This window comes from Salvelinus alpinus, chromosome 24 (genome assembly GCF_045679555.1).
Source record: "Salvelinus alpinus chromosome 24, SLU_Salpinus.1, whole genome shotgun sequence".
Classification (NCBI taxonomy): domain Eukaryota; kingdom Metazoa; phylum Chordata; class Actinopteri; order Salmoniformes; family Salmonidae; genus Salvelinus; species Salvelinus alpinus.
The window spans coordinates 29,222,810-29,238,457 of record NC_092109.1 but is presented as its reverse complement, the minus strand read 5'-3'; the positions used below and the strand labels follow the sequence as shown (position 1 = coordinate 29,238,457).

At 42.7% G+C, this 15,648-nt stretch overlaps 3 protein-coding genes across 7 annotated transcripts; 2 read left to right on the top strand and 1 right to left on the bottom strand.

Moving 5' to 3' along the window:
• Nucleotides 1-42: 42 nt before the first annotated feature.
• Nucleotides 43-3,736, bottom strand: LOC139552516 (sororin-B-like). The gene is made up of 6 exons (XM_071364324.1): nt 3,653-3,736; nt 3,384-3,438; nt 2,844-2,911; nt 2,640-2,708; nt 2,019-2,525; nt 43-860 (listed from the first exon to the last, which is right to left on the bottom strand). The coding sequence occupies exons 2-6, from the start codon at nt 3,415-3,417 to the stop codon at nt 780-782; spliced, it is 759 nt and encodes a 252-aa protein (XP_071220425.1). The 5' UTR covers nt 3,418-3,438; nt 3,653-3,736; the 3' UTR covers nt 43-779.
• A 188-nt stretch (nt 3,737-3,924) lies between these two features.
• On the top strand, nt 3,925-7,764 carry LOC139552515 (putative nuclease HARBI1). Of its 5 annotated transcripts, XM_071364322.1 has the most exons (9): nt 3,925-5,045; nt 5,136-5,197; nt 5,280-5,366; nt 5,454-5,737; nt 5,817-5,852; nt 5,951-6,505; nt 6,575-6,690; nt 6,787-6,898; nt 6,993-7,764. In XM_071364322.1, exons 6-9 carry the CDS (start codon nt 6,034-6,036, stop codon nt 7,361-7,363), a joined length of 1,071 nt encoding a protein of 356 aa, XP_071220423.1. In that variant the 5' UTR covers nt 3,925-5,045; nt 5,136-5,197; nt 5,280-5,366; nt 5,454-5,737; nt 5,817-5,852; nt 5,951-6,033; the 3' UTR covers nt 7,364-7,764. The 5 variants fall into 5 exon arrangements, with proteins under 5 accessions (XP_071220423.1, XP_071220421.1, XP_071220424.1 ...); XM_071364320.1 differs by having other exon boundaries at nt 3,925-4,781; nt 4,869-5,045; nt 5,454-6,505; XM_071364323.1 differs by having other exon boundaries at nt 5,454-5,495; nt 5,564-6,505.
• Nucleotides 7,765-11,455: 3,691 nt separating this feature from the next.
• On the top strand, nt 11,456-15,384 carry LOC139552514 (zinc finger protein-like 1). The gene is made up of 8 exons (XM_071364317.1): nt 11,456-11,777; nt 12,044-12,160; nt 12,277-12,388; nt 12,496-12,689; nt 12,910-12,985; nt 13,199-13,405; nt 14,247-14,370; nt 14,573-15,384. The coding sequence occupies exons 2-8, from the start codon at nt 12,059-12,061 to the stop codon at nt 14,757-14,759; spliced, it is 1,002 nt and encodes a 333-aa protein (XP_071220418.1). The 5' UTR covers nt 11,456-11,777; nt 12,044-12,058; the 3' UTR covers nt 14,760-15,384.
• Nucleotides 15,385-15,648: the final 264 nt, after the last annotated feature.

The following is a 15,648-nucleotide window of genomic DNA, read 5'->3' as shown; positions in this document are numbered from 1 at the left end:
TGTAAACTTCCGACTTCAACTGTATATGAGAGGAATAAATAATGACATTTAAACTAATATTTTATATGTAAAAACAGTGATGGAAGAAACCACAATGAGGGTGAGAGCACCCCCTAGAGATCAAATGTGATAAAGGAATGCATGACATACAGGTTTCAATCAAAACCAAAAGCACAAGTTCTGAAATCATAGTAGGACATGACAATCTGCCATGATAACGATTCTTAGTTTGGACATCTTCTGTCCCAAATTCGAACACTTAGGAAATTAACAAAGAAAAAAGCAAAAAACAAACAGCTGTAAGCACAACATCACAGAAAATGCTTTGTAAATAAATCGTACAAGTTAAAACACACCTGATGTCTGTAATCCAATTTACAATCATTTAAAATATAAAAGGGTGCTCTTCAACACAAGATAATGTCCCTGTGACCTAATGAAGTTGTCATCTCAAAAAGACAAGAAATATCAACCTATCAAAGTGACAGGAACATCAGTGAAGATAGAAACTGGTTTTAAGATTACACAACTCGTATTAAGTCACTTTTTAAACCAATCTCACATTTAGAACGTTGAAAAAGCCTACATCTACATTTCTGCATTGTAAATTAATCCTGTTTGTTGTTCCCATAGGTGCCATATTTATGCAAATATCAACTACTTTCACACCTCATCGCCTTTGAAATGCAATCATAGAAGTGTAAAAAGTTTACTTTCTCCAATCTTGGCAAAAAGGATTTCTAGTTACATGTCAAAGTCTTTGAGGATGACCTATGAGTTTATTCCACCACCAAATCAAATCCTTCCGCCTCTTCAAACTCTGCATTCATCTTTGCCGCAAGGTCGTCCAGCTCTGCCAGCTGGGTAGGAAGGAAATGGAAAAGTAGATCAATACAAAGGTACATATGTTATAGGGTCTTACACATCTCCATCTTGAAAATAGTTTAAGTAAGTAACAAGTGTTACTTTTCATTTCTTGATGGTGTTTGGCCCTCTCTGGGGGTATCGTCAGACAGTGCCTTAGGAGGAGTTGGGAGACACTGTCTCAGCCTCCAATATTTATGCTGCAATAGTTTATGTGTTGGGGGGCTAAGGTCAGTCTGTTATATCTGGAGTATTTCTCCTGTCTTATCCGGTGTCCTGTGTGAATTTAAGTATGCTCTCTCTAATTCACTCTCGGAGGACCTGAGCCCTAGGACCATGCCTCAGGACTACCTGGCCTGATGTCTCCTTGCTGTCCCCAGTCCACCTGGTCATGCTGCTGCTCCAGTTTCAACTGTTCTGCCTGCGGCTATGGAACCCTGACCTGTTCACAGGACGTGCTACCTGTCCCAGACCTGCTGTTTTCAACTCTCTAGAGACTGCAGGAGCGGTAGAGACACTGAATGATCGGCTATGAAAAGCCAACTGACATTTACTCCTCTACAATCACTGTGATTATTATTATTTGACCCTGCTGGTCATCTATGAACATCTTGGCCATGTTCTGTTATAATCTCCACCCGGCACAGCCAGAAGAGGACTGGCCACCCCTCATAGCCTGGTTCCTCTCTAGGATTCTTTCTAGGTTCTGGCCTTTCTAGGGAGTTTTTCCTAGCCACCGTGCTTCTACACCTGCATTGCTTGCCGTTTGGGGTTTTAGGCTGGGTTTCTGTACAGCACTTTGTGACATCAGCTGATGAAAGAAGGGCTTCATGAATAAATTGGATTGAATGTACACTGTAGTCTACTATGGTTAAGTTGTTAATCAATGTTGTCAACAGTGACCGCAGTAGTATCATATGCCCTCTGTTCTCACAGAATCACATTATTGGAAACCAAGACTGTTCTCAGGCAGGCGTAGTTATAGCTAGATATGTTCAAGTTGTGGACAACTTTAGCTAACCCTATTCATAATTGTCCTAACCTGCTGCATAAGTTCTCCTAACCTCCTACGTAGTCACTTCTGCTAGTCAAATCCGTCAGGCCTGCTCTGAGAGCAGTGGGTATCCACTAATGCGATACAGTTATGGTCTCACTTTTATTTGAGGAACCTTCTTCCTCCTCTTCTTCTCCTTTACCACAGCAACACCAGGGATGTTGACATCTGGCTCAGGAGCAGCTGCAGCACTGTCGTCCCCTTCTATCAGGGTGAAGGAGCTGACCCCACAGAATGACTTGGAGGCCTCAGGGCCCACCCTGGACCCCTCCACCTTGCGGAGAACCTGGGGTGTCTGAAGCTTCTCAAACCCAAACAGGGTCTCCCGACGCAGAGATGGGGAGGACACGTCCTGGCTTTGGGGACGCTCAAACGAACGGTCCCCTAGGCTTAGGCGGCTGTAGGACCGACGCACCTTCTGTGACCATGCTGAGTCCTCAGAGTTCGCTGCAGCCTGGGGATAGGGTGGTGAGGGGGCCAAGATCGGGGAGAGCATGGTGGCTTTTGGTGGAGGAACCTGGGCAGGTCCTGGGATAGAAATTTTGGCCTTCTTCAGACTGCCTTCAGACAATCTTTGTTCATTTTCTTTGTTGTCCTCTGAGGGTACCTGAAACAAAAGCAATTGTGCACATATGACTGGGCTGATATGAAATAGCAGGACCAAACATTAAAACTATGCAGCTTATTCTGGAAATGAATTTGCTGTGTTCTTTCAACTCACATTGAATTGTGTTTTCCTGGGTGCAATCTTCCTCACAGTGATGCTGCGTTTCACAGTGTCTGTAGGAGGCTGTGGATTACAGTAACATTATATATACTTAGACAAAGCACTGACAAGACTGAAGATGCTTGCAGGATGCAGTTTGACTACGTCAAAAGGTAAATTGAAATGTTACTGGTTGTGCTGACAAAATGTACTACTTACTGAGTTGGGGACATTTTGATTTGGAGAGGTCAACCGCGCTGACCTCCTTCGTGGCTGGCTGGTAGAATCTGGTATGATAAAACAAAGAATGGCACAACCATCAACAATATTGGCTCATTGGCTTCCCTTTATACAGCTAACAATGATGTGAGATCTTTAGTTAGCAACATGACTTGACTGGTCCCTTGACTGATAAAGTCAATTGACTGGTAAAGTTGAAATTACCGTTTTTTTTTTGTTATCTAAAAACTTGGAGTAATGTCGAGATGTTGTGAAGATCCAGCTGTATGCCTCAATATGAAGACTACCATCTATTTCCATAATTGTACTGTCCATCTTCGCCATTGATTTGAGATTGATGCATATAGCTAGCTGTCTAACTGAGTATGCACAATAGGCACCATTTGACAATTTGACTTATTTAGAATAATCTCGCCATTGGAGTGAACCACACATCTGCTAATTACAGACAAGCACTACTATAAACAGAAACACTTCTCTAAATTAAGAAATAAAGAACAAAATAGCAAACATACTGACCAGCCAAAAGGGATTGATGTGTCTCGTTGCTCATCCTTGCCTTCTGTCCAACTTACTAACGTTAATACATGAATTCGGTGGGTGATTAGCTAGCAAGAATAGACATGAACGTTATCTGGCTAGTAGCTATCGACAACAAGCTAGCTAACTTGAGAAATTAGTAAAACTAATTATTAACTAATTAGCAAATAAATATATCACACAAGCTAACTAGGCAACAAATAACCAATGCAAAACTACGACTGAATAACTAAAAGTTTCAAAATTACCCGCCTGGAAGTACCGGAAGAGACATTGGAGTGCAGTTCCTGTCCGTTATTATTTTTTTATTTATTTTTAACCTTCATTTAACTAGGCAAGTCAGTTAAGAACAAATTATTCTTTACAAAAAGGCCTCCTGCAGGGGGGACTAAAAATAAAAACTTAAATAAAATATATAGGATAAAACACACATCACGACAAGAGAGACAACAAATCAAATCAAAGTGTATTTGTCACGTGCGCTGAATACAATGAAACGCTTACTTACAGGCTCTAACCAAGGGCCTGTTGCACAAAAGTAGAATTAAGACATCCGGGATAAATGACTCAGCTGAGCTCAATGAAGCCAAAACATGTGCGTCCAGGCTTAATTGGTTGCACAAAGACCAAGCCAGGATGAGCAGACACGGATTCATTAAGCCAGGTGAAACCAATCCTGGATAGGTGCGCGCTCACGGCTCACTCAAATAGACCCCGCCACAGATCACAGATTAACTGATTTACCATGGCAACTAGAGCCGCGTACTTTTCCCCGTCGGAAGCACAAATCCTCATGGAGGCATACGAGGAGGTAAAAGATATAATTAAGAAGAAAGGCAACACCGCCACAGTGATAAAGCAAAGAGAAAAAGCGTGGCAAAGTATTGCAGACCGCCTGAATGCGTAAGTAGTGCACAATTACACACTCACCGCTCCGCTGAAACATCACAATTACAATTCAAATATTTAATTCACATCTCCAAAAATGCAGTTGTACTGTAATTATGAAACGGTTAAATTTTTAATTGAAATGCACTGCAGATATGAGTGAAATTGTGTAAAGTAACTCCATCACACTGTATAAAGCTATGATAAATTTTTTGATATTTTTACTGAAAACAAGACAAAAATACCAAGTAATTTTTTGCAGTGTGTCTCCATTAAATGTGTGTGTGTGTGTGTGTGTGTGTGTGTGTGTGTGTGTGTGTGTGTGTGTGTGTGTGTGTGTGTGTGTGTGTGTGTGTGTGTGTGTGTGTGTGTGTGTGTGTGTGTGTGTGTGTGTGTGTGTGTGTGTGTGTGTGTGTAGATTAAACATGAACGGGCCAAAACGGACATGGCAGCAGGTCAAAATCAAATACAAGAACATTCTGCAGAATGGTATGGTCCCTGACTAATATTTAACAAAGCACAAGCATATATTGTACCCAGAAGGTGCCTGCTCACACATTGTCTGTACTGTTTTAGCAGTGAAAAAGAATACCCACAGACAAGGCACGGGTGGTGGGTCACCAAAGGCTGACCTTACCCCAGCAGAGGACATGGCCTTGGAGCTAAATAAAGGCAGGCCCGTCTTAGAGGGGATCCCTGGGGGGAAAGAGACGAGCATAGGTTCCTCCCAAGATGCCACCCGCTTCATTCAAGGTATGTCCTTCCATCTCTACATGGGATACAACCACATTCATATTGAATCAATTTGGACTGTCTGACTTTGGTTTACCTATTGCCTTGCAGTGTCTGGCAGCACTGTGTTCCTGTTAGAGCCACCAGCACAAGCACCAGACGATGCTGATCCAGTGAGTACTCCATCAAAGGCATACTGTAGGCCTGGCATGTCTTGTCTACTAGCTTCAATATGAATCCGATTAAATGTGATAGGGTGAAGGCCCCAGTGCAGCAGCAACAGCACATGATGGAGACGATGATGAGGAGGAGACCATCTCTCTGGATTCCAGAAGGCATGAGGTATCATGTTAAGACTGTGAAAGTACTATTTACTCTACAATGGTGAGGAGTCCTCATCAAAATCAAAAAATCTAATTTCTTTTACAGGACCCAGATGCTATACAGTGGGAAAACCAGCCTGGCAACATAGTGCGTATTAATAAAAGGACACCACATCCTGCCAAATTCCAGCTGCGCTAATTGTATTGTGTTCACAGAGCTCACAAGCTATCAGAAAGTTGTATGGCAACCACCTCCGGCGCCAAATAGAACTGGCAGACATAGACATTCAGTACAAGAAGAAAAAGATGGAAAATCTTGCACTGGAGTCCGAAATAAAAAAGAGGACAATTAGGAAACTGGACCTTGAAATAAAAAAACTTGAGAGGGAGGTGAGATATGCCTTCAATGTACACTGTATGCTAACTGTAACACAAATGTATTAATCATTATTTTTCTTTCCTCCCCCAGCTCCAAGAAGATGACACAGCTCAAAATAAAAATTAGGTATATTCTCGTAAAGTCAAGTGAGCCATGACATATGAGCTCTTATTGTGAGCACACAGGACGGTGGCATCTTTCTAAGGTTTTTTTTATTTTCCCAGCAATCAGTACAACCAAGTCATCGTTATAAGGCATCGCCCTCTTTTGCCCACCCCCCCAGCACCAGGTGTGGCCACTAGCCTATATGAAGGCCCAAAATTGTGTGTTCCTTTCTGCTCTGACAATGGCATGCCCATTCGTGCGAGATGTGGTGGATGAAGAAGCACTTGTGCTGAGGAGAGCCTTCAGGCGAGAAAGGGTCTTCAGGGACCGGTTGGACCCACTGGCCTTCCCTGATGACCATCTATATGAAAGATACAGGTTTTCTGCAGATGGCATCAGGTATCTATGCAGACTACTGGGTCCCAGGATTAAGCACCGCACTGCACGGAGCCATGCACTGAGTGTGGAGCAAATGGTTTGTGTGGCCTTGCGCTTTTTTGCTAGTGGAGCCTTCCTGTACTCAGTGGGGGATGCAGAACAGCTGAACAAGGCCACAATTTGCCGCACAATAAGGAGTGTGTGTCTGGCTATCAAAGCATTAGCAGATGTCTTCATCTCCTTCCCTGGCCACAGAAGACTCTGTGACATCAAAGAGGAGTTCTATAGGATTGCAGGTAAGAGGATCTACAAATTACAGGACAACTGTTAACACATAGTAGGATACTCATTACTTTGTGTGACAGGTTTCCCCAATGTCATTGGTGCAGTGGACTGCACACACATAAGGATAAAAGCCCCCTCAGGTGCCCATGAGGCCGATTTTGTGAATAGGAAATCCTTTCACAGCATTAATGTTCAGGTGAACATAACTTTTTGATATTGTCCATTGACGAACACTCTGCATTGCCAGTGATGTGCATTGATTGGTGTAATATTCCTCATCTTATGATTTCAGATGGTCTGCAATGCTGACTGTGTGATCAGCAATGTTGTGGCAAAATGGCCTGGCTCAGTCCATGACTCCAGAATCTTTCGGGCCTCTGAAATCTATCAGTGCCTATCACAAGGTAAGCCACACAACCCCTATTTATAACCATCATGGCTGTGTCAAGAATATCACTGTGTTTATGAGGTAGTAATGATGAGATTTTGTGTTGACAGGTGAATTCTCTGGTGTGTTGCTGGGAGACAGGGGGTATGGCTGCCAGCCTTTTCTCCTGACACCTTTCACAGACCCCCAGGAAGCACAGCAGGCCTACAACCATGCCCATGCCAGGACCAGGGCCAGAGTTGAAATGACCTTTGGCCTCCTGAAGGCACGCTTTCACTGCCTTCACAAATTAAGGGTCAGCCCTGTTAGGGCATGTGATATTACTGTGGCTTGTGCTGTCCTCCACAATGTGGCCTGCCTGAGGAAGGAGAGGGCCCCCAGAGTGCCACCAGCCATGGACTGGGACAATCCGGCAATCTTCCCTGATGACGACAGTGGTCGGCTGCTGAGGGACCAATATGTGTTGAATTATTTTAGTTAGTATGTGTGCTTTCAATTTTGGTTAAATATGTCCTGCGGTGGCAGAGGAATTTGGGTTTTTTTGGGTTCGTTTTTGACGAATTTGGCCTCTTATGATGTTTGTGCGGTATACTGTGTGTAATACAAGGCTGCAGGGAGGCTACTGCATCCATTCATTTGTCTGTTCAGTTGATGTGTATGGATTTGTCCTGCATTTATTTTAGTGTGCAGACATGCAGGGTGTGTTATATACAGACCTTTGAATGTGTATGTATCATTTTGTATAATATGCTTGGATTCTGTGCTTTCCATCTTGTAGAGTCACTGTGACTTCAGTTTCGAAAGGAGCTGATGGTTTACCTGCTTTGTTTTGTCCTTATTCAATAAAGGAACATAATGTTACACATTGTGTTTTTATATTCATATGGAATGTGTATTTGTTTATATGACAGAGTACTAGGGCCACACTGAAGAAAAAGGATAAAGTCATAAATTTATGAGACTGGTTCTTTCTGCAGAAAAGCTACATATTGTTTTTACAGTTTTGATACTTATGACAATGTGATACTTAATATTCTGGCACATCAGCATGTCTTTGTTTATGAAACCATACTGAAGTACAATTTCACGAAATGCCCCACATCTGTCATTTTAACAACTGTCCTCCTTTAAAACAACTGGTTACAATATTATGACTTGTGTTTTTTTCCCCTCTGTGGCCCTAATATTCTATAATTTTATATATAGCCTTATAGTCTATGGGAAACTGTAAATTATCTAATGATAGCAACATCATCTAAAAATCATTTTTTATCCAAAATCATTGAAATTAATGATCACAAACGTTTAAATAATAACAGTGGGTCTAGTTATATGTGATAACAATGTATAGTGAGCAGTGAAATAACTATTGGTTTCCATTTGTGGTGACTGCTGACTGACATTAGGGATGAGATTAAATAGATCCTGGAATTTAGCCTGGTCTGGAGCAGGCTAGCTCCACAGAATAAATCTCCATGGTAATTTATACCATAACATATCCTCCTGCCCCCTATCCATCTTTAGTGCAACCGGATTACGGATCAATTGAGCCAGGATCACCAAGATATCCTGGCTTAATCCCTTATCCTAGTTTTGTGCAACAGGCCCCAATAGTGCAAAAAAGGTGAAAAAACACATAATAGCACAATTGGTTGGGCACCCGTAAAACAGCTGCCATTCTTCTGGCGCCATTTTAGATCCTCCAAACACAACACTACCTAAAGAGAGACCTAAAACAACAACATAGCATGGCAGCAACACATGACAACACAGCATGGTACTGTAACAACACAACACAACATGACAACAACATGGTAGCAACACAACATGGCAAGAGCACAAACATGGTACAAACTTTACTGGGCACAGACAACAATACATCATGCAAAGCAGACACAACTGTCAGTAAGAGTGTCCATGATTGAGTCTTGAATGAAGAGATTGAGATAAAACTGTCCAGTTTGAGTGTTTGTTGCAGCTCGTTCCAGTCGCTAGCAGGAGTGAACTGAAAAGAGGAGCAACCCAGGGATGTGTATGCTTTTGGGACCTTTAACACACTAGAGCTTGAGGTAGGGTTAAGAGAGCTTGAGGTAGTCACCTCATACAAGTACATGGGAGTATGGCTAGACAGTACACTGTCCTTCTCTCAGCACATATCAAAGCTGCAGGCTAAAGTTAAATCTAGACTTGGTTTCCTCTATAATAATCGCTCCTCTTTCACCCCAGCTGCCAAACGAACCCTGATTCAGATGACTATCCTACCTATGCTAGATTACAGAGACGTCATGTATAGATCGGCAGGTAAGGGTGCTCTCCATTCGGCCATCAGATTTGCCACCAATGCTCCTTATAGGACACATCACTGCACTCTATACTCCTCTGTAAACTGGTCATCTCTGTATACCCGTCGCAAGACCCACTGCTTGATGCTTATTTATAAAACCGTCTTAGGCCTCACTCCACCCTATCTGAGATATTTACTGCAGCCCTCATCCTCAACATACAACACCTGTTCTGCCAGTCACTGGGAGAGGGGCATTCTTACCAAATCACATGTCTTTTTTTAATTTAACCTATATTTAACTAGGCAAGTCAGTTAAGAACAAATTCTTATTTACAATGACGGCCTACGCCGGCCAAACCTGGATGACGCTGGGCCAATTGTGCGCCGCTCTATGGGACTCCCAATAACGGCCGGTTGTGATACAGCCTGGCCTTTCTTTTGGAGGTGTTCTTCAGAACCTTTTACTTCAGCACTGCACAGATACTAAATTAATGATAAATATGTGATTCTATCTAAATAAATAAACTATGATAAAGACGCGAGTGTATTAGAACTAGACGCGAGTTGGATGAGGCAGGGCTTGCAAACTATTACAGACCACAAAGGGAAGCACAGCCGAGAGCTGCCCAGTGACACAAGCCTACCAGATGAGCTAAATAACTTCTATGCTCGCTTCGAGGCAAGTAACACTGAAACATGCATGAGAGCATCAGCTGTTCCGGACGACTGTGTGATCATGCTCTCCACAGCTGATGTGAGTAAGACCTTTACACAGGTCAACATTCACAAGGCCGCAGGGCCAGACGGATTACCAGGACAAGTACTCCGAGCATGCGCTGACCAACTGGAAAGTGTCTTCACTGACATTTTCAACCTCTCCTTGTATGAGTCTGTGATACTAACATGTTTCAAGAAGACCACCATACTCCCTGTGCCCAAGAACACTAAGGTAACCTGCCTAAATGACTACCAACCTCACGTCTGTAGCCATGAAGTGCTTTGAAAGGCTGGTCACCCACTCCAATTTGCATACCGCCCTAACAGATCCACAGATGATGCAATCTCTATTGCACTCCACACTGCCCTTTCCCACCTGGACAAAAGGAACACCTATGTGAGAATGTTATTCATTGACTGCAGCTCAGCATTCAACACTATAGTGCCCTCAAAGCTCATCACTAAGCTAAGGACCCTGGGACTAAACACCTCCCTCTGCAACTGGATCCTGGACTTCCTGACGGACCACCCCCAGGTGGTAAGGGTAGGTGACAACACATCTGCCACGCTGATCCTCAACACGGGGGCCCCTTAGGGGTGCGTGCTCAGTCCCCTCCTGTACTCCTGGTTCACTCATGACTGCATGGCCAGGCACGACTCCAACACCATCATTAAGGACCGAGCACGCCCCCATTCTCATCGACGGGGCTGCAGTGGAGCAGGTTGAGAGTTCCTTGGCGTGAAGAGGGCACGACAAAACCTATTACCCCTCAGGAGATTTGGCATGTGTCCTCAGATCCTCAAAAGGTTCTACAGCTGCACGATCGAGAGCATCCTGACGGGTTGCATCACTGTCTGGTATGGCAACTGCTCGGCCTCCGACCGCAAGGCACTACAGAGGGTAGTGCATACGGCCCAGTACATCACTGGGGCCAAGCTTCCTGCCATCCAGGAACTCTATACCAGGCGGAGTCAGAGGAAGGCCCTAAAAAATGTCAAAGACTCCAGCCACCCTAGTCATAGACTGTTCTCTCTGCTACCGCACAGCAACGTCTAGGTCCAAGAGGCTTCTAAACAGCTTCTACCCCTAAGCCATAAGACTCCTGAACATCTATATTACCTCAATTACCTCGACTAACCGGTGCCCCCGCACATTGTCTCTGTACCGGTGCCCCCTTTATATAGCCTCAGTATTGTTATTTTACTGCTGCTCTTTAATTGTTTGTTACTTTTATTTGTTACTTTTTTTTTGGTATTTTATTATAACTGCATTGTTGGTTAATAAGGGCTTGCAAGTAAGCATTTCACTGTAGGGTCTACACTTGTTGTATTCGGCGCATGTGACATAACATTTAATTTGATTTTGATTTAAATTAGTGAATAAATCGAACTTTAATGTGGGTGAGGCTGACACGCCCATTAAGTGCGCCAACGATTCTTTCTAATGTAAAATAAAATATAATTGATGATCAGCTCTCGCCAAACCAATCGTAACATGACAACCTAAGTTCAAACTGTAAAACCTGACCGTGGACCAGCTGGTATAAATGTGGGTCACTGGCTAGAATGGTTCCACCTTTTGTCAAATTAACGTCAGATTTGATTTTTCGAAGCAGGTTAGGAGAATTAACGTACACGGTTAGGATAATTAGGTAAAAGGTTAGCTAAAGTGCAAAAAAATAGAAACTTTTGAATTTAATTTGAATAAAAGCTGGATCCTTTCCAAACATAACCGTATATGTTCCGCGTTTATGTGACATCATTATACTGCGACTGCCGGAAGAGACGTGGCAAAATGTCCGCTTCTGAAAACATTCGCATTTTCTAGCTTTAGTTATTTGTACAACCTTTTCCTTCAAACGATAAATCATCGAGGAGAAAACGTGTGTGACAGGTAAGGTTGAGTTAACTTACAACTAAAGCGACACGAAAAGCATCTGATGTTCGTGAACTAGCTTAGCTAACGTTAGCTCTAACTATAAATCTACATTGTCAATACATACAAGTAGTGTCTTGCACCTATGCAATATGTAATAATAAAACTACATTTGAACCATGAGTAGATTTGCCTTGGTTATCAGACTATTGCTTAGTTAATAGCTATTACGTTAACTAGTTATGTCGTTGCTGAAGATTGTTTTGGTGATCACTTGTCTACAGCACGACAGACAGACCATGGGTCTGTGCAAGTGTCCTAAGAGGAAGGTGACCAACTTGTTCTGCTTTGAACATCGGGTGAATGTGTGTGAGCATTGCCTGGTCTCCAACCACAACAAGGTCAGTGGATGGGCAGTTCTAAGTACCCAATGTGTCATGTTAAATTAAATATAGACCACATAGTAGTTGTGTTTGCCACTAAACTAAGGTATTTTCTCTACCTGTCTGATCCCAAGTGTATAGTGCAGTCCTACCTCCAGTGGCTTCAGGATAGTGATTACAACCCTAACTGTCGACTGTGTAATAACCCACTGATCTCCCAGGATACTATCAGATTGGTCTGCTATGGTAAGAATGTCAACATTAGGATAGATCCTTATTGCTGTTGCTTGATATTACTGCTGTATGGGATTTGCTCAAACCCTCTGGTTCATTGCTCTTTCTCTCTATCCAAGATGTATTCCACTGGGCCTGTCTTCATCACCTGGCAGCCCGGTTGCCCCTACACACTGCTCCTGCAGGATACCAGTGCCCCAGCTGCCAGGGTCCAGTGTTCCCCCCCTCCAACCTGGCCAGCCCAATAGCTGACATGTTGAGGGAACAGTTGTCCGTAGTCAACTGGGCCAGAGCTGGACTAGGCCTACCTCTGGTGAGGAATATGGGTGGGCTGAGTCACACTAGCAGTCAGGGATAGTGACAAGGGGGATACTGGTTCAAATGCTGGCTGACATTCAGTTGTGTATTATATTAGTGTAAAATACTGTATGTTAGAGCTTAAACAATATTCACTTTTTAGGACCCCATATATTATGAAATAGGTATTCTGTGACAATTCAACTCTAACAGGTACATCATTTCTCTACTGCAAGATTGAAGAACCTGTAAAAGCTATTCAAGACAGCACACAGGATGTCACTGATTATGCTGACTGGTCCACGTTTGATGGTAAGTTATTGTTTCTGCTGTTGATACTGCCTTATTTGTCCACAGTAAGGGAGCCTGTGTTGCAATACATAATAATATATGCCATTTATCAGATGTGTTTTTTTTTATTTATCTAGGGCGTCATGACATATGCTAAGCTGAATGTTGGAATTGTTTGTTTCAATCTGGGAGTTTACTGTAACATTTGCCTTCCCTTCTCCCCTACTCTGCTAGCACCAGCATTGGAGCCTACTGAAGCTTACCCCACCCACTCCTACGCCTCCCAACCACACCCTAGCCTCGCCCCTACTCCAGTTCCAAACACAGTACAGGAAGATCATGGAAGTCTCCACAACAACGGGGAGATGGTGGCTCATGAACAACACTCTTTGGTCAACATGATCACTGCAACCACCAGTGACACCATCACCCTACACACAGGTAAAGGACTATGAATGGTACCCAGGTTTAGTAGAGCTATCTTAATCCTAACCATTACCAGCCACACAGTGTTGTCATGTGTCGTGGCAATTTCCTGTATTACCAAATGAGGAGAGTTACTAACCACACACCAGTCAGAGTTATACTTAAATTTCATCTTTAATAATATGCGCTTTACCATAGCCCTGTGACTTTCAACAATTCACTATCTATAATGAATTGTTGAGAGTCCCAACATAATGGCAACTGAGATCTTTTATAGAAAAGATACACCCCTCAAGTTACATGACGAACCACAGATCTTAGGAACTCTTCACAAAGGGCCTTTTACTTGAGAAAGAAGTATCCCTTAGCCAGATTGCATTCGCTATAAATTATCGCTCAGTTTGGTCTCTAAAACGAGGTTCTAATCTCGTTCCTGGTACTTCATAGTACCAAAACATTGCCTTTACTATCTGGAATGCTCTTTAGGATTTATTGTCCAAAGACATTGTAAAAGACAAGCCTGACCTCTCCCCTCTCTGGGCCCCAAGTGACTGAGCCCTAGCTGAGAAGGGAAAAGTGCAACTGCCAACAGTATAGTCCAAAGGGATACATTCTAATGACAAGTATCTCACATAAGCATATTATGTAAATAAACATCTTATTTATCTATGTTACCCAACTAATTCTGATTAATCCGCCACACATGCCATACATGTTAATCCAAACCTTAGCCTCAACTCTAATCCTAGTTCCTGACATTTTTGATGACACATCTGATATTCCTCACGTAGATGGGGGTGTATGCTGTATCCTCATATATTTGGTTTATTCATTTAATGTGAATTATTGCTTCCAGCATCATCCCCAAGGAAGATCTATGACACTAGGGACTCTGCACACAGCTCTGTGACACAGATCGACTTTGATGACGACAAGTACCGGCGACGACCAGCACTCAGCTGGTTTGCACGGATTCTCAAGTCAGTAATGTTACTATTTATTTAAAGTTTTGCTTCATTTTGTTATTACACAGCAAGTACATCTTTCCTAGCAAACCTCCTTACATATGACAACAGTATTTGATTTACTTTTTATAGATCCGATCTATTACTCTGTCTCCAAAGGTAGTCCTTTTTCCAATTTCTCTTAACTCTGAAAATGTAAATTAATTTGTGTTCTCAGAAACCGGGCGGGTTCCAAGAGGACAGGCCTGTCCTGGAAGCAGAGGGTCTTCATGCTCCTTCTGGTTGGAGTTCTGGGATTCTTTACCTTGATCATCATTATGGCTAAACTGGGCCGTGCTTCAGCCGACTCCGACCCCAACTTAGACCCCCTACTAAATCCCAACATCCGAGTGGGCAACAACTGACCAGCACCCACCTCCAAGTCCTAGTGAGTGTTGAACATGGTGCCGATATAGGCCATCTAAGATGGTGGGACCAGTAAAGGCAGAGATACCTTCTCTCTCTCTCAGACATGAAAGAAAAGAGGATGGGATGGTGCATTTTGTCCTGGAAATGATGGCAATCTTACACCCTTTTTCCTTCTTTGGGATAGGCAGGTGCAGATTTCCTAAGCATCTACTTCTCAGAACTAATAGGATATATAACCGACTTGTGTGTACACACTTTCAAATTTATTATTTACGTTGCTTTTAGATGTACAATGAATTTATATATATTTTGATCCACTCCACATCAAATGAGATTGCAATGTTGGAATGAATGGTGATGGGGGAAACAGATTCACAACAGAAATACTGTATTCTATGACACACGGCTTTTTGCAACATCTGCTAAAACGCATTTTTGAAGTGGGCATCGATAAGTTAATTGACTGAGTGATGTTTGTGTTGAATTGGAAGAATGCTACGTCTGACATTCACACACTGTATTGTATGGTGATTAAATGAGTCTGTAAATATAGAAATTGAATGAGATGATGGTGTGTGTGTTTTGTGTTGAACTGGAATAAATGTTTAACCAATTCTCAAATTCTGTATGCAATATACGTTCATATTTTGTGGATAAACAAAATGTACAACAGATACTGTGAGGATATTGAAGTAGTGGTTAACCCATTGGACATTGGTCTTGGTTTAGCATTAAAATGGCAAATGCAGTCTTAAATCCACAAGTGCCCTGTGCTCAGACACTCTTTGATAGAGTGATCTACTTTCTCCTGAGTTTGAAGTGCTACGAAAGGTGTGTTGATGGGACCTCTAAAATAAGTACAGTGCATTCGGACAGTATTCAGAC